Source organism: Malaclemys terrapin, chromosome 2 (assembly GCF_027887155.1).
Source record: "Malaclemys terrapin pileata isolate rMalTer1 chromosome 2, rMalTer1.hap1, whole genome shotgun sequence".
Taxonomy (NCBI): Eukaryota; Metazoa; Chordata; order Testudines; family Emydidae; genus Malaclemys; species Malaclemys terrapin.
Window position 1 is genome coordinate 203,730,840 of NC_071506.1, and position 24,209 is coordinate 203,755,048.

Consider the following 24,209-nt stretch of genomic DNA (forward strand, 5'->3'; position numbering starts at 1 on the left):
GAATTAGGTTTCCAAGGGTAGTTGTGGAAGCCCTGCCTTTGGAGGTTTTTAAGAACAGGTTGGTCAGGGATGGTCTAGGTTTACTTAGGCCTTCCTCAGTGCAGAGGATGGATTTGATAACCTCTTGAGCCCTTTTCTGTGCTTCTGTAAAATATTAAGATAATACTGTCTACTTTTTATGTTTTAATTTTATTTCATTCTGCTTTTTTTTACAATCACCTCTTAAAATAAAATGTTTTTCAAGAAATTACCATTTCTGGGTCTGTGCTTGCAGCATGACTGATAAGAATTTCTCAAGATTCAGAATTCTAAAACTTATGTAAACTACTGCAACAGTGGGTGGTATGTGCCTGCCCCTGCTAAAGATGTGTGGTCTGGGACCCATATATTTGTTGGCTGTGGATTCACCATAGAATCTACTTTGCAGAAAGGTGCTCCAGACGCTCAGCTCTTAAAAATAAATAATCTAGTACTCTTAGTTAAGAAGATACCCTTGAAAATATGAACTGAGTGTAAACTGAAGCAACATAGCATGCCAGAATGTGCTGGCAGAATGAAACAGTACTGAGTAAACTGTCCCTTTTGCCCCTTTCATCTCAATGGGGTTGTTGAAACCTAAAATGACTGTTTAAATGGGCAAAATTGTTAATTATTTCAGTGCTGAGCATCTTACCAGAAATGTCCTACAAATGTGCTTATCCTGCTTCCAGTTTTGGAGAGTTTAATATCAAAATAAATACCAAGGCCACTGTACTCATAGTGTTGTTCGTGTTCATATTTAATTATAAACCTTTTAAAAAATTTAAAGTAGCTGTAGAAATCAGGACCAACTTATCGGGGCACACAGGTCTCTACTTACCTCTACCTGTCATTGCTTGTTTGTTATTGATGAAAAAGCATCTCCCCTGTGCTGTTACTGCATTAGAACTTATATTTGGTTTTGTAGCTATTGAATCAGGAAGACATTCTCTGCCAGACTTTAGTCATTTTAAGGTTAGTTCTGTTTTGAGGCCTGAAATTACTAGCATCCTTATAAGCAACATTCAGCGGATTATACATATCTCACTAGTACAGGGGTTCTCACAACAAATTTTTTGGCAGCCTCAGAGTGCAGCCACCAACTCTGGTTGGTGGCTGCTCTGACAATTTTTTTCCTAAAATACTTAATTACTTTTAGGAAAAACAAATAAATATGCATATTTACGTGTCCAAAATCATTGTAATTGATTGATTGTAGGGTTTTTTGTAGACTCAATAGTAAAAATAATTATATTACAGTTATATTTTGGTGCCCCTGGCCCCCACTGCTTCCCCCCATTGCCTTGAGCTCCCTTCCATGGTCTCAGACCCTGGGCTCATCCCACTTCTTGCCTCTGGACCACAGCGCCTGGTAAGGCTGGGCCCTGTAAAAGCCCAGAGCTAGAGCCCCATGGCTGGAGTCGGCGGTGGGCTGAAGCCCTGAGCCCACAGGCAGAGCCCTGCTACTGTGGGGAGACTGAAACCCAAAGCCCTGAAGTTGGGGGGAAGGGGGCGCTGAAGCCCACCTTAGGAGGCCTGCAGAGTCCTGCGGCTGCCACTGGGTGAGGGGGGATTATAGCCTGTTGCCCAAGCCTCTGGCTGAACTGTGGGGGGGGGGGGGGCGGGGGCTGAAGCCCACCCTTGAGCGCTGCAGGGAGGGGCCACTGCTTTGTCCCTCCCCTACCTCTGCACAAGAGGCTGTTGTGACTGCAGGAAAAACCCCTGGTGGCCGCATGTGGCCACGGCGGCTGCATTTGAGAAACACTGCACTAGTAAGTACTGTAGTGGTACTCAGCCTTTATTTTGCTTATATTATACTCAAAATCTGTGTACTCCTTTTCTTGCAATACACACTCCATGCCAAATGACTAGAAAAATCTTGAATTGCTTAAGCTATACATACTAGTCGCCCTTCCTTTTTTTCTGCCTTTATTGTGCTGTCCTGTTTGTTTTTCTTAAATTTCTACTGCCTCCCCCTTTGAGGCTTCAAGTTAAGTGGTAGAATTTCAGAAGTTGGGTCATAGTGGTTCAGTAACACTATAAATGTATCTAAATTTGAATTCTTATTGACTGTTGAGCACCAAGCAATTCATGTATCCTGAAAAAGTTCATAACCTTTGCTTCCAGGGTTTGCTCAAATCTAGATAATGCAAATAGGTTCCACGTCTTTTTTTTTTTGGTTGGGTGGGGGTGGGGGGTCTTGTACCCTATCTTATATTAGGTTGGGAACCACTAACTTTTCTAAAGTTTACACAAATGAATTAGATCTACAAATGTCTTCAGTATTTACTATTAATATAGTTTCTTTAATGAATGTTTTATGACTCTGTTATGAATGTCTTTATTCTAACACACTAAGTTTTCCCTGTTTCTTTGCTTGCTCTTTCAACAAAGAGGATACTTCTGACAAGATGGATGGTAAGAACTTGTTTTGTCTGCCCTCTTCTAATCTTATTAAAACCTCTTTTGAAATTACATTTCATGTAAAGTACTTCATGTTTGTACTACATACCTTTATTGATCAGTATGTAAAATGTCTTCATTAACCCCTCTGTACACTAATTTTAGACTTAAAGTGGTTGTCTTTCAAATAACTGTATTTGTCAATATATCTTGATGTTATGGATGTCAGGTATCCAGCTTTAAAAGAAACTTTGTTTATCTTTAATCGAATATTATTTCCATAATGACCAATCATATTATGAATAGAAGCTTTTGTCCTTCTTTATTTAGACACTGACTTTACCAGCTAGGGTACCATCAACTTGAAAACTTAATCTTGAAAGTTTTGTATATGCTACTGTGAAAAGTTTTTGTATTTGGCGGTACCTTTGTGTTTCAGAGGTTCTGGGGTTTCATAATTTCTCCTGTATTGTCAGTCAGTTTCTTTTTTGCGGAGAAGACCTTTATAAACATCAATAAGGGAACAGAAAATTATTGTAAAATATTTTAGATCTTTTAAAAATCAGATGCATTATGTAAAGAGTGCTCTTGTAAGAACCTAGATTTTAAAATAGTCAAATTAGGAGACGTTTAACAAGACACTGTCAACTTTCATCAATTTAATTATTTTTAAAGATAATTATTGCTGAGTAGGCCTTCATTCATGGATTACATAACCTCCAGCATATTTAACAGAATGTTTTAAAGATTTATAGACTTTCCCTCAAATAGCATTTTAGTATTTATTTGTTCTATCTGTATATTAAACAATCTTTAGCTAGTTGTCAGCTATATCTCCTGTCATAATTGAAAAGGCCTTCTGAGAAGCAGCATTCCTCTAGCAGTTGTTACTATGCTACAGCTAGATGCTTCCAATAAGTAGCTATAACTAGTGCTTCATCTGCTTCCTGCCTTGCCATAATAGCTGAGTTTGATATTTGCCCAAGGATATTAGCATTGGCCATGTTGGCTTGAAAGATGCTGAAATCTATATAAACTTTTGTCACATGTATTGTAACTATATCCTAGTGTTTAGAAAAATGAAGAACAATAGCTACTGTCAACAAAGCAGGCACCATTCCCTACCATCATCCCTATCTTTTTATCCATTGAGTCAGATGAGCAAATAATCATATTAAATGCACACTCATTCTGAATCACATTGTAAAGGCCATCAGAGTTTAGCAGACCTCAAGAGGGTTTGAATTCCAGAACCAAGGTCTCCATTGAAAATGCAGTTAGGTGGCACACAGGAGAAGAGATTTTTAAAATACCAGAATCCCAAATCATTTGAAGAATTATGGATAACCAGCATGGTGCATTCACTTTGCAGCTAATGGTAAGCCAGTAAAGATCATGGAGTACAAGTGATGTTTTTCAAGTTTCTTTGCATATTCCCATTTATGGGTGTTGCACCCATTTGTGTTGCCTTGCAGTAGAATCCACTTGCAGGAGTATCAGCTAGAGCAGGGATGACCAACCTGAGCCAGAATTTACCAATGTACATTGCCAAAGAGCCAAAGTAATACGCCAGCAGCCCCCCCCATCAGCTCACCCCCTGGCTCCCAGTGCCTTCTGCCCACCGGCAGCTCCACCAATCAGCGCCTCCCCCTCCCTCATCACACCTCCTGATCAGCTGTTTTGTGGTGTGCAGGGGACTCGGGGCGGGGAGGAGTGAGGGAATAGTAGGCTCAGGGGAGGGGGCAGGAAGGGGTGGAGTGTGGGCAAAGCCAGGGTTTGAGCAATGAGCATCCCCTGGCACATTGGAAAGTTGGTGCCTGTAGCTCCAGCCCCGGAGTCGGTGCCTATACAAGGAGCCGCATATTAACTTCTGAAGAGCCGCATGTGGCTCCGGAGCCACAGGTTGGTCACTCCTGAGCTAGAGTGCTCTTTCACCCCTCCAGTTGGTATCCTGATGCAGTAAGGTGGAGGCTATAAAGGGGTTGGAGTGCCCTTCTCACCTCTGTTCTTTCCAATCGCATGCCAGGACGGATGTGAACCCTCCAGTTCCTTGAAGCCAAGAGTTTTCTCTTCAAAGTTAGTTAGTGTTAGCTTTCAGTTAGCTATTAACAGTTCGAGTACTTCCCCAGTTCTGAGGAATGGTGGAATCGAGGAAGCCAAAGGAACCTGATTTAAGAGATGCGCTTCCTGTCCAGCCATTTTCCTGGTATCAGATGATATGTCCCTGAAGCGTCTATGTGAAGACCACTCGCCATCTGGGTGTTTGATTTGCCAGACCCTCTCCCCCAGAGCCCTCCAGGATGGGGAGATTCGTTTCCAACTACTGCTTTAAGGAGGCCTTCAAGGTTAGACCTTCTTAAGATTAGACTTTGCTTCCAGGGACTACAAACCTCTGTGCTGGTGGTCGCTGGTGGCTCCAGCACTCTGCAGGGTTCCAAAAAGCCACATCCTCTGTTGGGGCTGGACTTGGTTCCTGTGTCTCTCCCCTTCAAACCTCCAAGGACATACATGTCTAAATCAAGGCCTGTGTGATCACATCCCTCCACCTCACTTATAGAGAAAATGTCAAGGACCAGTCTGCACCCTCACCAGTGCAGTATTTCATGCTTTACAATAGTCTAACTCTGACTGGGCCCCCACAGCTGCAGAATTGGCTCCAACTATATCTTCCAGATTCTGGAAGATGGACATGAGTGGTACCTGTGAACAAGGACCATCAGCCTGAGATGCTGTGGCACCGAGGAAAAAGCAGCATAGGAGCAAGACTGCCAATGTTAGCAGTGCCAGTTCCCATGCATCAGAGTTCTTGGTTATGCTTGTTTCAGATAACACTGCTATGGTTCCTAAGTGGAGATCAGCCCCATCCCCAGTCACAGCAGTGAAGGAGATTAGCCCATGTGAACCATTGGATTCGGTGTCATAGCAGACCTTGCTCCTGTCTTGACTCCAAGTACTTCCTTAGTTCCGAAGAGTTCCGCCACGGTAATGGCCCTAGTCCACCCTCTACCTCTGGAGCATGTCTCGGATCTGGCTTTGAAGTGCATGGCACACAAGAGGGGAGGCATGTGCCTTCAGTTCCTGGATCCTCACCTTCATCTCCAGTTATGAATTTGCGAGATTAGGCAGGGTAGCTCCATCAGCGTGCAAACCACCTCAAGTAAGTGCAGGTGCCATTGCTGCATAGTTGATTGCCAGCACCTGTGTGCCAATGAATAAAAACATAAGGCAGCAAGTCCACAAACAACTTTACTGCTCAGTAAAGTAGTGCCAGTTGTATTCACCCCTTTCTGCCCATTAACAGTAGATGAAACGGACGAGGGTCTCCAACACTAATCCCAGGAAAGCAGTAGGAATGGACAGAATATATCCAGAATTCCTGAAGAAACTGGGCCAGGTACTGGTCTTAACCAGCTACATAGAATCTGTGAAATCTATCAGTTAAAATTAGAAACAGCGGCAGCATCAATTGACCTTTCTTCTGCATATGATACTGTATGGCTCAAAGGTCTCTGAAGTTGGCATGGGAAAGCTAATGATAATGAACAATACTCTCATTGTCAAGATGCCGGGTAATAGAAGATTCACTGTACATGTTGGTGAATCTGCTAGCAAATCACAGAGATTGAACAATGGCCTCCCACAAGGATCTGTTTTAGCACCTGCACTGTTCAGTCTCTATACCAGCGACATTCTGGTCACATAATCCCATAAATTCATCTATGCAGATGATATTGCACATTGCTCATGATGCCCCAGAACATTATAACCTCACTAGACTACAGGTTTTATTAAAAACATTTAATGAAATTCAAACTTACTACAGTACAGGTACTAACCTTTATTCATGGTGAGGATGAACTTGATACAGTATCAGCATTATCATCATGTTGTTGAAGTCAGAACTCTGAGGGTTCATCTGGGGAGGCTGGGGAGTGTGGAGCAGTGAGATGCACCCTGACTTCAGGCGGGTGGGCAATGATGGGATGGGGGAGGGGAAGCAAAAAGGATCGGGGCCGCCTCCACTCAGCCCCTCCAGCCGGCTGTGCGGGGGGCCATGGACACTCTGGGAAGAGACCACCCAGGCATGCACCTGGGGCAGGTTGGAGCACAGGGGCTTGCACCGCTCTGCTCAATTGCCTGGCGCTCCTGTGAGAGAGTGGGGTCGTGGACTCACCCTACTCCTCCTACCTGCACGGTGCTTCAGCTGGGGAGCGGGGTCCAGGGCTCGCCCTGCTCCTCCCAGTGCTGCAGATGGGGTGCGGGGTTGGGAGCTTGCCCTGCTCCGCCTCTTCCCCCTCCACCCCCGGTGTTCCTGCCGGGGAGCAGGGTTAGGGCACGGAGGCTTGCCTGCTCCCTGGCTGGAAGGCCAGGTGGGTGGAGCGGGGTAAGTCCTCCGACCCTGCTCCCCAGCTGGAGCGCTGGGCAGGCAGAGCGGAGCAAGCTCCCAACCCCGCTCCCCAGTAGGAGTGCCAGGTGGGCGGAGTGTGCAAGCCCCTGCACCTCGACCCCGCACCTGGAGCCCCTGTCCAGCCTTTCTGTGGCCCCCCATGAGGCCAGCTAGAGAGAGTAAGGGGAGGCGCCCCATTCCTCCTGCCTTTCCTCCCCCACTCCCATCATTGCCCACCCACCTCAAGTGTAGGGTCCTGACTATGCCCCTGATTTGTGCATCTTGGCGACAGCGCTTCACCATGTAAAAGTGAATCCCTACTGTGTATAATTACTTGACCGTGCATAACTGAAACTGTGCAAAGAAAATACCGTGTAAATCGAGGCCTGACTGTAATTGCATATTGCCTCAGCAGGAATGCCTCCCTGACGGACCTGTTAGTTCAGACCCTTTTTTCCAGATGGCATCAACCAATTGTGGACTTGTTCGCGACAAGATTCAGCAGAAAAAGTGTCATCTTTTCTGTTCTAGGGATAGTCTGTCTGTCTTGGGCGCTTTTCTTCTGCACTGAGGGAGGGTTTTGATGTATGCCATCCCTCCTTTTCCCTTGATACAAAATGTGGCAAGGAAGATAAATCTGGACAGAGCAAGGAATAATTCTCATTGCCCTGGCTTGGCCACATCTGCAGTGGTTCACAGACCTTCAGCTGTCTGGCGAAGTCTGTCTCCAGATCTTCTGCGCAAGAAGGGGAGCAGGATTTTTCACCCAGACCTGCAGACCCTTCATCTGATGGCATGAGTGATTGGACTTCGATTCTGTCTGCACCTGAGCAGTCGTGTTCTTCGTCTGTGCTGGTTAAATCCAGGATACAGTCCACTAGAATCTGACTGTCCAAAATGGCCTATGTTTCAGGCATGGATGCAGAAGAACCTTGATCCTATCTAATTCATCGATAAAGGTTTCTTTGGTTTCCATCTCCACATATCATATTCGAGTTGATGATAGATTGCTGTTTGTTCTTGCTTCAGGAAAGGTTTGTCAAATGCATATCCTTCTGCTAAAAATCGTGTCCCTTCTTGGGACCTCAGTTTGGTCTTCACCACTTTGATGAAATACCTGTTTGAGCCCACAGCTAAAGTGCTCATTGCATCATTTATTCCTGAAAACTGCTTTAATTGTTGCCATTACATCAGCCAGTAGAGGGAGTGAATTGAATGCACTCATGGCTGATCCACCTTTTACTGAGTATCAGAAGGAAAAGATAGTCTTTAGACATGATCCTTAGTTTTTACATAAGGTGGTAGCTGATTTCCACATTTAAAACTTCTAGACTGTTCTTCTCATATGCCAAGAATAATATGAGGCATTACGGGTTCTTCCCAGACTATTTCACAGTGGATCAAGCTTCTGTATCTTTGAGTTATATGCTAGTGAGAGTTCCTATGCCTGCTTCAATCAGATCACATTCTACTAGAGCTGTGGCTACTTCCTTTGCTTTTCTGAGGCTGGTGCCAGTTGCTGAGCTCTTCAGAGCTGCCACCCAGATATTTGTACACACCTTCACCAAGCATTGTCCTGTGAATTTAGTTTCTAGAGCGCATGCTGGGTTTGGCAAGGTGATACTTCAGTCTTTATTCAACTAGGACTCTGTTCCCATCTCCAGGTTGGTATCAGCACTGTTTATCAATCTATCCTATAAGTTGGAATATGTGGAGCCACTCAAAGAAGAAATGAAGGTTATTTACCTGTCACTGGAGTTCTTTGAGATGGCACTGCATATTCACAGTTCCCACCCTCTTTCAGAGTTCTTGTAATTATGTTCTCTGGCTGTATGGTAGAAGGAACTAAGGAGCAAAGGGTGCTCTGTCCCATTTATAGCCTTGCCCTCAGTGTTTTGGGTCACCAAGTGGAGGGGGAATGCGAGAGCACTCTAGCTGATATAGCAAAAAAAGGCTGCTGCCACAAGGTGGTAATTGGAAATATGCAGAACCCTCTTGAACTCCAGTTACAGGTAAGTAACTGTCACTTTCTGCTTATAGCAGCCCAAATTCCATAAGGTATTGGTCTGCCCTATCGAACAGCATTATACGGTTCTGTATTCTTTTCTCTGATTTCCAAATAAAAATTTGATGAGGTTGCATATCACTTTTATAATTAGCATCATCCCAAATTCATCTTGAACTCTTGCGGTCAAGCTGTTTTTTGTTTTGTTTTGCTTTTTTCCCCCATTTTGTGTATCATCACAAGTAATATGGGCTCTGCAGGCCAAGTTCTGCTCTCAGGTAGACATGTGCAATCCTGTGGTCTTCAGTGGATTTTCAAAGGTGTCTGGAAGAGAATGGGACAATGCAGAAATTGCTGACGACATAATTTGTTCGTCAGGACTTCTGTTACTTGTGATGATGTGCAAGATAGAATAAATGCAACTTGATAAGAGTCCAGAATGAATTTGCAGCACTGGCAGTTTAAAAAAATATATTTTATATGCAAGCTGGGCAAACTTGATTTGGAAAACTGAGAGACACTCTCACAACGCGATTTTTAAAAAGTCATTATTAGGATAGGGTGGCACTTTAAAAGATAGGAGTGTTGCAGACTGCACTAGCTGGAGCGTCTGAGGCTTCAGTGGTGATCCTGCTGTAAATGTAGCTCAGTCTAGAAGAGGCAAAAGTGTGCATAGTCCTAGCAAAGTTTACAGGAGTCTAACCTCCCACAACCTCTAGATGAGGTGAAGATGCTGAATGGCTTTTTTGATTACTACGGTCAGCTCAGAATTCAGAAACAACATTGGATTAGAAAAAAATTACCAATCAGTAGTGGGAATATTTTACAAATCCTGTCACTTCCTGAATATATTCACCCATTCTTTGCTTTTCAGGGCACTGATGTGTGTTTTACCTCAGATTTTGTCATAACTGTCATGTATGTGTATACTTTGCCTCATTAAACTGTCATACACACTCCAACTGTGACCCATTTTCAGTAACTTTGTTTTCTTCTTCGAGTGATTGTTCACGTCCATTACACATTAGGTGGGTGTGCGCCGCGTGCACGGACGTCGGAAACTTTTTCCCTCAGCGGCTCCCGTCGGGCCGGCAGGGCTCCCCGCTCCCGCCAGAACAGTGCCCCGCTCTAGGGTATATATATCCGTGCAGGCCCAACCCTCCCTCAGTTCCTTCTTACCGTCCATGGTGGCATTGGAACAACTCTGTCTCTCATCTGAGAGTGTCCCTTAGCATAGTCGTTAGTGTTATCTTTACAGTTATCAGTTCTTGAGTAGTTAGTGTTAAGCTTAGCAATTAACAGTTCTTTAGAAATACTCAAACTTCTTGTATTAGGTGTTTGATCAACCCCGGCACCGGCCCTGGCCGGCGGGGCATGCCGCACGCCCAAGGCTTCAAGGCTTGTGCCACGTGCCATAAGCCTATGCCATTAAGCGATCCACATGACTCGTGTCTCCGTTGCCTGGGGGAAGCACACCAAAAAGAGCGCTGCAAGATCTGTAAGGCTGTCAAGCCCAGGACTAAGAAAGAGGGAGACTTTCGCCTTAAGCAGCTGCTCATGGAGACGACGTTACAGCCCTCCACTTCGATGGCACCGTCAGCCTCGGTGCAGAGTGCCCCGGCTTCGGTCCATGATCCGGTGCCAGCGGGACACCCTAAGCCCACAGCACCGAATCAGCAAGAACACCTCCAGCACCGGTCGTCTTCACCGACAAAATCGAAGGGCCAACCCAAGGCCCGAGGACGCTCCACGCATAAGAGGGCAGCGCCCACGAAGACCTCAAGTGCGCCTAAGGCCGTTGCGGCCCCGACACAGGTCCCGGTGTCAGTGGCTCTGGCGCCGAAAGGCCCGTCGAGCCCCGGGATAGGCGCATCGAGTGAGGAGGAAGGGCTGGAGGAGCTTTTAGAACAGCCCTCCACCCCGGACGCATTTGAGGCAGCAAAGGACCTCATTGAATTGTCCGCTGAGGGCCCCATCCAAACTAAAGACGTTCCACCGAGACTGCCATCCAGAGGCAAGCCGGCAATGGTGCGCCCATCATGGTCGCCATCTCGGCACTGTTCACGGCGCCGGCGCCGGTCCCGGTCGAGCTCTGCCTCGGTGGACTCCCGGCTTCCCTCTGCGCAGAGAGCTCCACAGCCATCGGGCCTCAATAAGCGGCCAGCACCGACCTAGCAGCCCTACTCGAGTAGGCACCGGGACGTGTCAGTTACACGATCCCCGAGACCGACCACCCGTAGTCGTTCCTGATCCCGTGATCACCGGTACCGATACAGGTCCAGATCGGCAAGACGCTACTCCAGGTCCCAGTCACGGAGGCACTACTCTCCAACCCCAGACCGGCACCTTCCCATGGCACCGCCGTGGCCTTCCAGATCACCGTCCGTGGTTTCGGAGGCAGACTCGGGCCGGTACGGAGGATATTCCCACAGGGCACAGGCCAGTAGGGATCACGAAGCCGCTTGGCATCCTCAATGGGGCCAGCCAGGCCAATGGCTATTCTGGACCCCTTGGGCCTACCACCAGCAAGGCCCCCCGTCCAGGACCTCAAGATCTGGGCCCTCGGGACACCGGTCCCGCTCTCTGCAGTGGCGCCCGCCCTCTCGCAAGGAGGCCACGGTCTCCAGACCACCAGAGCGAGAAGGAGCAGACTCGGCACCGAGCCCGGCACCGTCTCAGACCCACGTCATGGGATGGGCCCCAGAGGAGCGCCCAATCGGTGAGGAGTTGCAGGAAGATGAAGATGTGCAAAAGGCCCTGACATCTTCCTCCTCACCAGACGAAGCCATGGCAGGCACAACAGTGTCTGGCCCTCCTCCGATTGATCATCGGGCGCACCAGGACCTGCTCTGCCGTGTAGCCCTCAATCTGGGCTTGCAGGAGGAGGAGACGGTAGAGCAGGAGGACCCCATGGTCGACATCTTAAGCCCGGCCCCTTCAGGATCATGCTCCCGATCATAAAAACGGTCCAGTCCAACTACAAAACAGTATGGCAAACACCGGCCTCCAGTGCACCAACTGCGAAAGGCGTGGAGAGGAAATACTTCGCCCCATCTAAAGGGTTTGACTTCTTCTTCTCTCACCCAACTCCCTGTTCGCTGGTCGTCTCTGCGGTCAACGAACGAGAGCGTCATGGCCAGCAAGCCCTGGCCCCCAAGGCCAAGGAGGCGAAACACTTGGACTTATTTGGGAGAAAGGTCTACTCGTCCGGGGGCCTCCAGTTGAGGATCGCTAATCATCAAGCGATTCTGAACAGACACAACTTTAATTCTTGGGCATCAGTCTCCAAGTTTAAGGAATCCCTGCCTCAGGACTCACCACCCGAGTTTACGGCTCTAGTGGACGAAGGGAAGGCAGTAGCCAAAACCTCCCTACAGGCCTCCCTTGACCCACCGGACGCAGCTGCGAGGACAATCGCGTCAGGTAGTAATGAGACGCTCGGCACGGTTACAGGCTTCCAGCCTTCCACCAGAGGTGCAAAACACCCTCCAAGACCTTCCGTTCGAGGGGTCAGGCTTGTTTTCGGACCAGATGGATGCCAGACTACATAGACTCAAAGACTCTCGAGCGACCCTCAAGTCGTTGGGAATGCATACCCCAGTGACACAGAGGAAACCCTTCAAGCCCCAACCACCACAGAGGCAGTGCCACCCTCGTCCTCGACAAGAGCCGTACCGCAGCCGTGGCAGGGATAACAGGCGGAGACGTAACAATACGCCTAACCAGGGCCAAAATCATGGCCAAGACATGCCGCAGCCAGGAAATAAACCAGGGTTTTGAAGCTGCGATCGAGGACAGCGTACCACACTCTATTCCGGATCCACCTCTATGTTTCAGGGACCGCCTGTCCTGTTTTTACCGTGCTTGGTCACATATAACATCGGACCGCTGGGTCCTGCGCATGGTGGAGGCGGGCTATACCCTTCAGTTCTCCTCGCCCCCTCCCTCCCATCCCCCTTCCCCGTCCCTCTTCAGGGACCCCTCTCACGAGCAACTCCTCATGGAGGAGGTGCGGACCCTCCTCACTGTAGGAGCAGTGGAAGAGGTCCCCCCGGACCTAAGGGGGAAAGGATTCTACTCCAGGTATTTCCTGATTCCCAAAGCAAAAGGGGGCCTCCGTCCATTTTGGACCTACGCGGACTAAACAAATTTCTGGTCAATGGCGCCACGAGTGTTCACAAAATGCATGTCCGTGGTGGTAGCTTTTCTTCGGAAGAGAAGGATGCGCGTGTACCCGTACTTGGACGACTGGCTCCTCGTGGGCAGATCGGAGGCCGAGGTCCGCTCCCACGTGACGCTGGCTCTACAGGTGTTCTGTAAGCTCGGCCTACTGGTCAACGTGCCCAAGTCCTCACTGATCCCCACGCAGAGACTGGACTTCATAGGAGCAGTCCTGGACTCAGTGGCAGCGCGGGCAAGTCTTCCAGTGTCACGGTTCTTGGCCATTCAAAGGGTCGTAGGCTCCATCCAACAATTTCCCACGACTACGGCCAGGTGCTGCATGCAACTCTTGGGGCACATGGCGGCCTGCACACATGTAGTCAGACATGCCTGCCTAAGACTCAGGCCATTGCAGTTGTGGCTAGCCCAAACATATTGCCCCAACAGAGACCCTTTAGACCTGGTGGTGACAATCCCGGCTCGGGTGTTGAACTCCCTCCGCTGGTGGCTTGATCAGCAGCAGGATTGCGAGGGGGTCCTCTTCGCTGCCCCACAACCCACTCTGACGTTAGTAACAGATGCATTGGACCTGGGGGACCTGCGGACCCAGGACTTGTGGTCCAGGGAAGAAAAGTTGCTTCACATCAATTTGAAGGAGCTAAGGGCGGTTCGCCTCGCCTGTCAGATCTTTCACGCCACCATAGAAGGCCACAGCGTTTCAGTTCTGATGAACAACACTACCGCTATGTTCTACATAAACAAGCAGGGCGGGTCCCGATCCTCTCCCCTCCGTCACGAGGCGCTCCGCCTATGGGACTTCTGTATAGCCCATTCAGTCCACCTTATCACAACATATCTCCCAGGGGTCCAAAACGGGTTAGCAGACCGCCTCAGCCGGTCCTACCACATGCACGAATGGGCGTTGAAACGGGACGTCCTGCGTTCAATCTTCCAGAGGTGGGGGTTTCCCCTGGTGGATCTCTTTGCCACCAAGGACAACAGCCAATGCCCTCAGTTTTGTTCTTACCAGAACCTTAGCCCGGGCTCGTTGGCAGATGCCTTCGTGATCCCGTGGGGTGGGAGCCTGAGGTATCCATTCCCGCTCATCCACAAGGTCCTCCTCAAGACCCACAGGGACAAGGCGGCAGTTATCCTCATCGTCCCGGCGTGGCCACACCAGCATTGGTTCACGACCCTGCTGGAATTGTCCATATCCGCCCCGATTGCCCTCCCTCTCCATCGCGACCTCATCACACAGGACCGGGATCGCCTACTCCACCCGAACCTACCGTCGCTACATCTCACGGCGTGGTATCTCTCTGGCTAAACGATATGGAGCAAAGGTGCTCTCACCAGGTCCAGCGAATTCTCCTTGGTAGTAGGAAGCCCTCCACAAGAGCGACCTACCTTGCCAAATGGAGGAGGTTCTCCCACTGGTGTGAGCCTCATCACATACAGCCTCTGCGGGCCTCGGTCCCGTCAATTTTGGACTACTTGCTGGACCTCAAACGTCAAGGGCTCGCCCCCGCCTCAATTAAAGTGCATCTGGCTGCCATATTGGCGTTTCATCCTGGGGAGTTGGGAGTTTCGGTGTTCTCCAACCCCACAGTAGCCCGATTCCTCAAGGGACTGGAAAGGGTGTTTCCCTATTCGCGCACACTGGTCCCTGCGTGGAATCTCAACCTGGTCCTAACTAAACTCATGGGGCCCCCCTTTGAACCCCTAGCCTCTTGCTCCCTCATGCACCTTTCATGGAAGGTAGCGTTTCTCGTGGCCATCACATCGGCCAGGAGGGTATCGGAATTGAGAGCCCTCACTTCGGAACCTCCTTATACAGTTTTTCATAAGGATATGGTGCAACTGAGGCCACACCCTAAATTCCTTCCAAAGGTGGTCACGCATTTTCACATGGGCCAAGACATTTGTCTACTGGTGTTCTTCCCTAAGCCCCATATGGACCCAAGCCACTGCAGCCTGCATACCCTCGATGTCCGTAGGGCCCTAGCATTTTATCTAGAGCAGACCAGGCCATTCCGCAAATCAACTCAACTGTTTATTACCATTGCGGAGCGAATGAGAGGCCTGCCTATCTCAACGCAATGCTTGTCAGCATGGATTGTGCTTCGCATACGCACGTGCTATGAGCTTGCCAACGTACCAGCCGCGGAGATCCGGGCTCACTCGACTAGGGCCCAGACATCCTCGGCGGCTTTCTTGGCACAGGTTCCCCTCCAGGAAATCTTTAAAGCAGCCACCTGGTCGTCGGTGCATACGTTCACAGCCCACTACGCGATCCATCATCAGACCAGGGAGGACGCGGTGGTCGGCAGGGCTGTGCTTCAATCGATTGTTCCTTGACTCCTACCCTCCTCCAATGGTAAGCTTGTGAGTCACCTAATGTGTAATGAACATGAACAATCACTCAAAGAAGAAAAAATGGTTACTTACCTTCTGTAACTGTTGTTCTTCGAGATGTGTTGTTCACGTCCATTACATTTCCCCCCCTCCTTCCCCTCTGTCGGAGTCACCGGCAAGAAGGAACCGAGGGAGGGTCAGGCCTGCAGGGATATATATACCCTAGAGCGGGGCGCCGCTCTGGCGGGAGCAGGGAGCCCTGCCGGCCCGACGGGAGCCGCTGAGGGAAAAAGTTTCCGACGTCCGTGCACGCGGCGTGCGCACACCTAATGTATAATGGACGTGAACAACACATCTCGAAGAACAACAGTTACAGAAGGTAGGTAACCGTTTTTTCCTCACAGCTTCCTCTTCCAAGCAGGACTTGCCTTAAAAAATGTACACCCTTTTAGACCATCAGTTTGAACTTTGTTTGAATGAATCCTCCTTTCTAACATTTTCTATCAGCTTCTCTCTGCCCAATGTTTAATGCACTGGGTCTGTATTGTTTACTTCAACCTGGAGCTTGTATTGGAATTCTATATGCAAATGTGCACAATGTGCATCTGTCACCTAATTTCCTTAGCAGTTGGTTGTGGGTTGTAAGCTTGGTAGCAAAGTCTATTCTTGACATGCTACTTAACTGTCTTAAACTCATATGTATGATTAAAACTTCAATTTTTCTTTGATATTCCATGGTTTTTCAAAGAAAGTTTGGGGTCCAGCAGTGCATTATGTATTTCTACAATCAGCTCACAATGTAGCCTTTGGCTTTCCACTGTAGTTTAATGATGGAGTTGCAATGCAAGAGAGCAGAGGTTAAGATCTATTCTTACATAATAAACACATTTTGTCAAGGTACTCTAATTTCATATAAGTAGTCTCTCATTAAAAGGAATTAAATCAAAGAATAGTGCTGTTTGGAATATCATTGTTTTATTATTTTTTTCTGTTTAGGAACAGCTTCTGAAGATGGTAAGAAAAATTAATCTTTTGTTAGAATAGCAAATACTTCATCTTCATGTTTTCATTTATAAAAACTAAGTTCTAGAAGTAGAATTAGCTCATTTTGGTGGTTGGGCAGGTCATTCCATTTGGCTTAAGCATCTAATATTTGGTTATTGAAGTTGTATTTTTGTTAATTCTTTTGCATTATGATTTTAGTTCTCAGGCAATCATTTGCAGTAAAAATGTCATTGCTTAACATTTTATTATAAAATTACAGGAGTATTATGTTTGTATCTTTTAAATTACAAACTAATTAGGAAAAACTCCTCTGTTGATCAGATGTGCTCACACACTCAAGAAGCAGGTGCTATTATTAATTATCTATTTGAAACGTGGAAGAACATTTTAAAATGTATTGTTAAAACCCTTCTAAGCTAGCACCAGAGAATCAATCACTATGCTTGCCTCATAACATTCAAACAGATTTTGTTTTTTACTTTAATGGAAATTAAATCAGGCCTTTATTGATAATTCAACATCAACCAAATTGGTGGCGCACTATATTCCTAAACTCTCTGGGCCAGATTCTGTACACAGTTACATGCCCTGAAACCTCATTACAATTAGTGGGGAAAATAGTGCCAATGCATGGGGTGACTGAGGGTAGAGTTTGTCCCAATCAATTTAACCAGTAATGGTAATACATTGCTTTCTAGTAGCTAAGTGAATAACCTCCTTTATCCTGGCTCTCTTCCCATAGACTTTCTTCTGTGGACTGTTCCTTCTACTTGGATGAATAATATTAACTTGGCTGGTCTTGAAATCCTGCTGTGGAAAGCCTAAAGGGGCTGGAAACTAGATATAATGAGCCTGTGTGCCTAATTCTTCTGGGTCAAGGATTGACCCTATATGTCTGCAAAACTTTTTTATTGTTAAAGTTAACGCAGTCTTAAATTGAATTAATTGTTGCGCTAGAGCGTCACTTCTCAAGCAGTTTCCTCTTGCAACCTTCCAAAATTGTGTCCAACTCGCTGTTCTAAGTATTGTTTTTGTGTGGGGCTCTCATGTTGGTTTAGGACCTGTACGCAGAATTCTGGCTATTCACTTTTAAGAGTAATCTGCCTATTAACTGTCATTCATACTGCTGGAACCTTCCCTTCTTTGTATTGTCTAAACATTGAGGAGTAGAGATGTTGTCACACAAAAGATGATCTTATCGGTTGGCAGTCTTGAGAGAGCTGAATTCTATTTGGGTTCTGCCATAGACTTCCTGAGTAATTTCAGACAAATCCTTAAAATCTCTGTGTCTCAGTACTTCCTTTTGTAAAACAAGGGTAGTATTTCTCTACCTCACATGGATGTTGAGACTTATTCATTAGTCTTTGCAAAGTTCTTTGAGAACCTTGTATGGAAATTGCTATAAAGCATAAAGAATTACTTTTGTGTCCACATCCATAGGCATGAGTATAGTGGTATCCTGAGGTACTGAGAAGATCGCAGGTCTCTAAAAACTGGAGCAGTGCTGCTCAGAATTGTTGGCAAGAATCCTCAGTGGCCTGTTCAAAAGAGAGCCAGGGTTGGCTTTGTTACCTAGAGGATGAAAAAGGAAAGTTAGTAAAATTACAGCCTTCAAGTAGTAATGAGTAGAGTATGATATTTGTTACATTAGGTACTTCTCTCCTCCTAAATTATAAAATATTTTCCTTGACTCTTACTTCATAAGCTTTACATTTAAAAATATAAAATCAGTGTATTTCTTGAGAAAACTAGAGTTATCTAATTTGGTTTTGATGAAGATAAGCTAGTTTTAATTTTAAAAATTGATAGTGTATAAATTCTTTATTGAAGTACTTAGGGTCAGAAAGAAAAGTGTTTGTGTTTCTTAACTTGCAGTTAAATCTATCGCAGTATTTAATTTTCTACTATGAGTTGGTTTTTTTTTCAAGTGAGGTTTGGATGATTGAGTTTTCCAGTATGTAAATCTTCAGTTTTCAACTATAGTAATGTAATAAAACATTCATTAACACTGTGACATCTCTATTCGTGATGAAGATTATTTTCTTAATGTCATTTTTACTTTATAGGTCGTATACGAACAAAGCTTTCAACACCGTCTGTTGGAATTGGAAATTCAAAAACAGATTCTAGAGGACGTAGTCGAACGAAAGTGGTCTCTCAATCTCAGCGTATGTATTTATCAGTAATACTTGATAAAAAGATAGGACATATGCTTAGCATACATTCATTGACCAATGGCAATGGTCAAAGCTAATATAAAAAACATAAGCTGCATACTGAGTTGTTGTTCTGTGCCTTAGGTTCATCATCGCCAGACAAAAATGAAGGTATTTTTTTTTCGGTGCTTTGGGTCAGTAGTATTTGCATGCTTTTGAAATCTTTGATAATTTGTGTTGTCATATTTTTCGGAGAAAAATTAGGGCTAGTTCATCCCTTAAAATAGGTTGTATAACAGGAAATTAAATCTGGCACCAAAGCCAGTTTGTAGTCTTAAAAAACCACAACAAAACCTTCTGTACTAACTAGCTAGAATACTTAAAAATGTAATATCAGAAATTAGGTAAAGTGGGTGGTGTACTTATAGATGACCTGAAAATCCTAGTTCTTCAGTACCCAAATCCTCTTATTTTTTAGTTAATAGTAGTCTAAAAGTATAATTCAGTAATTGTGTTTTCCCCTCTACTTTTCACTATAAAGTAGACACTGCCATTGCCACCTGGGTGCACTCTAGTTTTTTACATATCGCCAGTATCTTTACTCCCCAACCTTCCTTTTGTTTTGCATTTAATGTTTCTTTTTAAATTCTTCACTGAGGGTTTTTCACTGGGACTTTTTTCTACCTCAGCAGCAATAGAAATAGTTTAATTTTGGAGCTAAAATTATTGGTGGTGGTTATTTAAAATATACAATGTTTAAAAAGTGATTTATGCTATCTAGACTTTAAATGATTTTTAAAATTTTGAAATGACAGTGCATTCTTAAGGTTTGAAATTAACAATATGTATAGGCTTGGAAGGATTAGATATTTATCAGTAAACATCTATTTCACTGTACACATATAAACCAATGAAAAAATATTTCCACTGATGATGATTAAAACTTACAGACAGACACCATAAGAAAAATGATGTTTGAGAATTTATTAGAGTTTGATTTAAGGATATTTACTTTGCATATTTTGACATGTGATGTTGACAGTTTGTTTTTTAACAGTTATAAACCTTTAACTTCTTCGAGTGATGGTCTCTGTTGTATTCCACCGAGGGTTTACGCATGCACACCATGCATTCAGAGCTAGAGAATTTGAAAATAGTGTCCACTGGTCCATGCGTGAGCCCTGGTTTGCCACATGATTTCATCTGAGGTGATAAAAGGCGAGGCTGAGGAACCGTGTCTTCAGTTCCTTCTCATCACCGCCTGGTCCAGATCGGAACTTTCAGTGTCTTTGTCTTTGAGGCACTTTTAAAAACATGGTTGTACATAGTTTTAGAATTTTACAATTTATAGTGTTTTATAGCTATTTTATCGTAGTTTATCGTAATGTTAGTGATTAGGATAGATAGTTGGGGGTGGGGGTGTTTTTCCTACCCTCCCTCCTGCTCTTCCCAGTACTCTCACGTGGGTACAATGCCTAAGACTCTGAGCTTCAAATTTTGTGCCTCCTGCCCGTGTTCCTTCTCAGTCAGCGACAAACACTAGTGCTGCCTCTACTGCTTGGGAGAAGCCCACATTACATCACGGTGCAATGTTTGCCAGTCTTTCCTCAGCTGTACTCGAAAAGGTTGGGGCCTTTGCCTCCAGAAGCACCTTATGAAAGTCTCCATGAGGACTCGCTTAGACCCCGGCCAGGGAAATCCACCCCAGCCCACCCCAGTACATCGATCTGAAACAGCTAGATATGCATCTCTTGCTACTGAGTCCGGATTCATCACTGGTGGTACCATCACTGTGGACCTCGTGCCGGGGACTAGTCTGGAGGTAAGAAAGCATTCCCATAAGAATGGCGTTAAGTCTTCCTTGAAAACAAAGAAAGGAGATACTGCTTCCATGAGTTTGAGTCATGGAGAGGGAGCGTACTCTAAAGTGCATAAACACGAAAAGAAGTCCCACAAGCAAGGGGATCTGGTGGTCCCAGGTACCAAACTGTAGGTACCGTCAACGTTGGCACCCCATAAAGTGTGGGACCTGTGCAGTCCAGGGAAGTCCACTACTCCACCACCACTTACCCCTAACATCAGGAAGACTGGGAAAAGCACCCGAGCCCCAGGTCATCTTAATTTTAGAGGAACCGAGATTATCTCGCATGTTGTGATCCTCGACCTCTTGGGAGACTCTTTCTCCCCCTCATGACATGCCACCCCTCACCTCCTGCTCCAGTGGTCTACACGCTTCTGCCGACTCTGATGGTACCACCAAAGGAACTGTAGTCCACCTTCTCATCTTCAGAAGAATTGGATGATGGAAAGGGACCATCAATCCCTTTCAGCAGTACATGTATTCTAGAAGGCCATCTGGATCGTGCAATACCATATGATGCAACCACCATGGACCCACTGGTTCCCCACGCAAGGGGATCCGCCTCAACTCCCTCCAGATTGAGTATATTTGCCTTATTGTGGGCAATGGTCCCAATACATCCCTCTCAGAACTCTCCCTTGCGGACCAGGTGACTTCATCTGTCTCCCCATTAAAGGGGCCATTGAGTAGAAGCTCAGATCCAATCCTGGAAGAGAAGCCCTTTAGCCCAGTTCCAACAGTGCCACTGGAACCGGAGAGATTCCCTTCCTCTTCCCCAGACAAGGCAGTGACTTCAACGTCCCCTTTGCCTTTAGCTAATTCCAGGGTCTCCTGCATGGAGTAGTGGGGGAGCTTCACATCCCCTTGGAGGAAATCCGGGATACACAGCATAAACTCCTGGATATCCTCCATTCATCTGCACCAACTAGTGTCGCACTGCCCATCAATGATGACGTCCTTAAACCAGCTAGGATGGTATGGCACACAACGGCCACATGCACACCTACCTCCAAGGGAAAAGCAATTATATGTTCCAGCTAAGGGGTCTTAGTTTCTTTTCTCACACCCCCCCCGAACCCACTTGTGGGTCAGGAAGCAACTGAACAATCCAGGCAACAACACGCACCTTCCACATCATCCATCAGAGAGGGTAAGCAATTGGACCTTTTGGGTCGTAAGGTCTTTTCCTTGGTCAGTCTCCAATTCAGGATTTTGAACTATCAGGTATTACTAGCCAAATATGTTTTCCTGCATTATAGCAAACTGGAGGAATTTGCTGAAAATGTCCTCCGCAAGACTGGGCTTATTTCCAGGTGATCATAGAGGAAGGGAAGCTGGTGGCAAGAACAATGCACCAATCAGTGGTGGATGTGGCAGATACTTCTTCCAGGACTATGGCTGCAAGCATAGTCATGCGGAGGGGATCGTGGCTCCACTCCTGTGCTTTTCCTCGGCAGGTACAGAACACTATAGAAAACTTCCCTTTTGATGAATCCCATCTTTTTAATGACTGATGATTCCCTTCATACTCTCAAAGCCTCCAAAACTACCCTATGTTCACTGGGTATTTTTATGCCTGCTCCGAAATGTAAGCTTCAGCACCTGCCACCCACACTATGCTACAGAGCCTCCCAGTTTTTCCACCAGAGACCTTATGCACATCCACAGAAGAGACAAAGGACAGAGATCCAACCCTCCGGGACCACTTTCACAGGCTTCCTCCTTCAGATGCAATCCCCAGCTAAAAGGTATTTCTAAGACATTCTTGACAGCTGTCAGCCATCTTGCCTACTGCCATACACCCATCTTAACTCCTTAAGAGGCACTCTTTTTCCAAGCTTGGAGTGCAATAACAACAGACACATGGGTGTTAAATATCATCCACCAGGGCTGTATGATTGAATTCATCACGCTACCTCCTCCACAGCCCCCCGATCCCTCCTCAGGGTCTACCGTCATGACAGCATCCTCACCCAAGAAGTGAACTCCTTAATACAATGGGGAGTGATAGATGGTGTTTCCTTGGAATATCACGGGACTGGATTCTATTCAATTTACTTCCTGATACCAGAGAAGAAAGGCAGACGGAGACTAATTCTAGACTTCCAGCTTTTCAGTTGCTTCATTCGCAAGCCCAAATTTCGTATGGTCACACTAGCAGCAATTTCCCATCACTAGAAAAAGCCATGTTGGGATCTCAATATGCAACACGCTCTCACATAGACATCCATGCAGCCCACAGATGATTCCCCATGTTCACGTCTGCTCCATTTCCAAAACAGGGTTCTCCCTTTCGGACTAACTACTGCTCCCAGTGTCGTCTTCAAGGTTTTTGCAGTCATGGTGGCCTACATCAGACGTCATGGAGTCCTGGTATTCCCATATCTCGACAACTGGCTCCTGGCTGCTCAGTCCAGACGCAAAGCCGTCAACATCCGTGTTGTTCAGCCTTCTTTCGTCCCTCGAGATCAGTATCAGTGTTGAAAAATCAACCTTGGACCCCACACAATCCACAGGTTTTATAGGGGCCACCATCAACTCAGTCATAGCACAGGCCTACCTACCAAGGGACAGGCTCCATACACTGAGAGAACTCATAACTTCCTCTAACAATCCTTATGTCCATGCCAGGACTTTTGTCACTCCTTGGCCACATGGCTTCTTGTACGTATGTCACCGCCTTCACTCAACTCCATCTTTGCTGCCTCCAGATGTGGCTTCAGACTGTTTTCTCGCCCAGCCATCACGCCATGGAGCTCGTGCTGCCAGTCCCTCCAGGGTACTCTCAGCCCTCCAGTGGTGGATGGACCCACGTCATGTCTGAATAGCAGTTCTCCTCCTTCCTGGACAAGACGATCATCACCGATGCATCCCTCATAGACTGGGGAGCACACATGGATGATCACATGACATAGGGAACATGGACTACTCAGGAATCCAAGATGAACATCAACATCTGAAGAAGTGAGGTTCTTACCCACGAAAGCTTATGCTCCCAATACTTCTGTTAGTCTTAAAGGTGCCACAGGACCCTCTGTTGCTTTTAACATCCTGGAAGTCCAGGCTGTAAGGAAAGCATATAAGAAAAGCCTTTCTCCTGTTCACCTGTGCCCGTCATGTTCTTATCCTGTCGGACAACACCACCACTGTTTTCCACATCGACAAACGGGGGCAAAGGTCAACCGTTCTGTGTGTAAAAGCAGTCAGCCTCTGGAATTGGTGCATCACCCACTTGTCTGCAGCTTCTCTCCCAGGGAAACGGAACGTGATTGCGGACTCAATTATCAGGCAGTTTGCAATTGACCACAAGTGGGAACTCCATGACTGCATAACTCACTACACGTTCAACTGATGGGGGATGCTGACCAGAGACCTCTTCACCTCTCACATAAACAGCAAATACAACATGTATTACTCTGGGGAGGTCTCAGACACCACTCTCAGCGCGATACTCTCATACTGTCCTGGTCAGACCAAAATAACTATACCTCACCTCCTCTATTGCTCCTACCACAAGTATTCCACAAGATCAGACTAGACAGAGCAACAGTCATTCTGATAGCCCCCTGCTGGCCCAGACCATTCTAGTTTCCCAATCACCCGTCCATCAGTTCCCATCCCCACTGTTCACGATCTGCTGGTGCACTACAACAGCTGGATCCCAATCCATAGGTGCTGCACCTCAGAGCATGGTATTTGGATGGGCATCGTCTCTAGAACAGGCTTGTTCCACAGACATGCAAAACATCCTCTCCAGCAGCAAAACATCCTCTCAGCCTCATCTCTTTAGGAGTCCACCTAGCGGCGATTAGTGCCTTCCACCCCCCCCACCCCCCCAATGGAACGCACTCAGTCTTT

At 46.5% G+C, this 24,209-nt stretch overlaps 1 protein-coding gene across 40 annotated transcripts in view; it reads left to right on the forward strand.

Annotated features, from left to right (window-relative positions):
* The window catches only part of CLASP2 (cytoplasmic linker associated protein 2), a 277,113-nt gene that overhangs the window by 161,565 nt on the left and 91,339 nt on the right, over nt 1–24,209 (forward strand). For 18 of the 40 annotated variants that reach the window (XM_054019451.1, XM_054019452.1, XM_054019454.1 and 15 more), the window contains 4 exons: nt 2,413–2,436; nt 16,326–16,343; nt 18,401–18,502; nt 18,635–18,661. In XM_054019451.1, coding sequence (XP_053875426.1) covers nt 2,413–2,436; nt 16,326–16,343; nt 18,401–18,502; nt 18,635–18,661 — 171 coding nt within the window. The remainder of the gene's footprint in view (nt 1–2,412; nt 2,437–16,325; nt 16,344–18,400; nt 18,503–18,634; nt 18,662–24,209) is intronic. The other 22 variants (XM_054019457.1, XM_054019464.1, XM_054019461.1 and 19 more) reach the window with 5 other exon arrangements.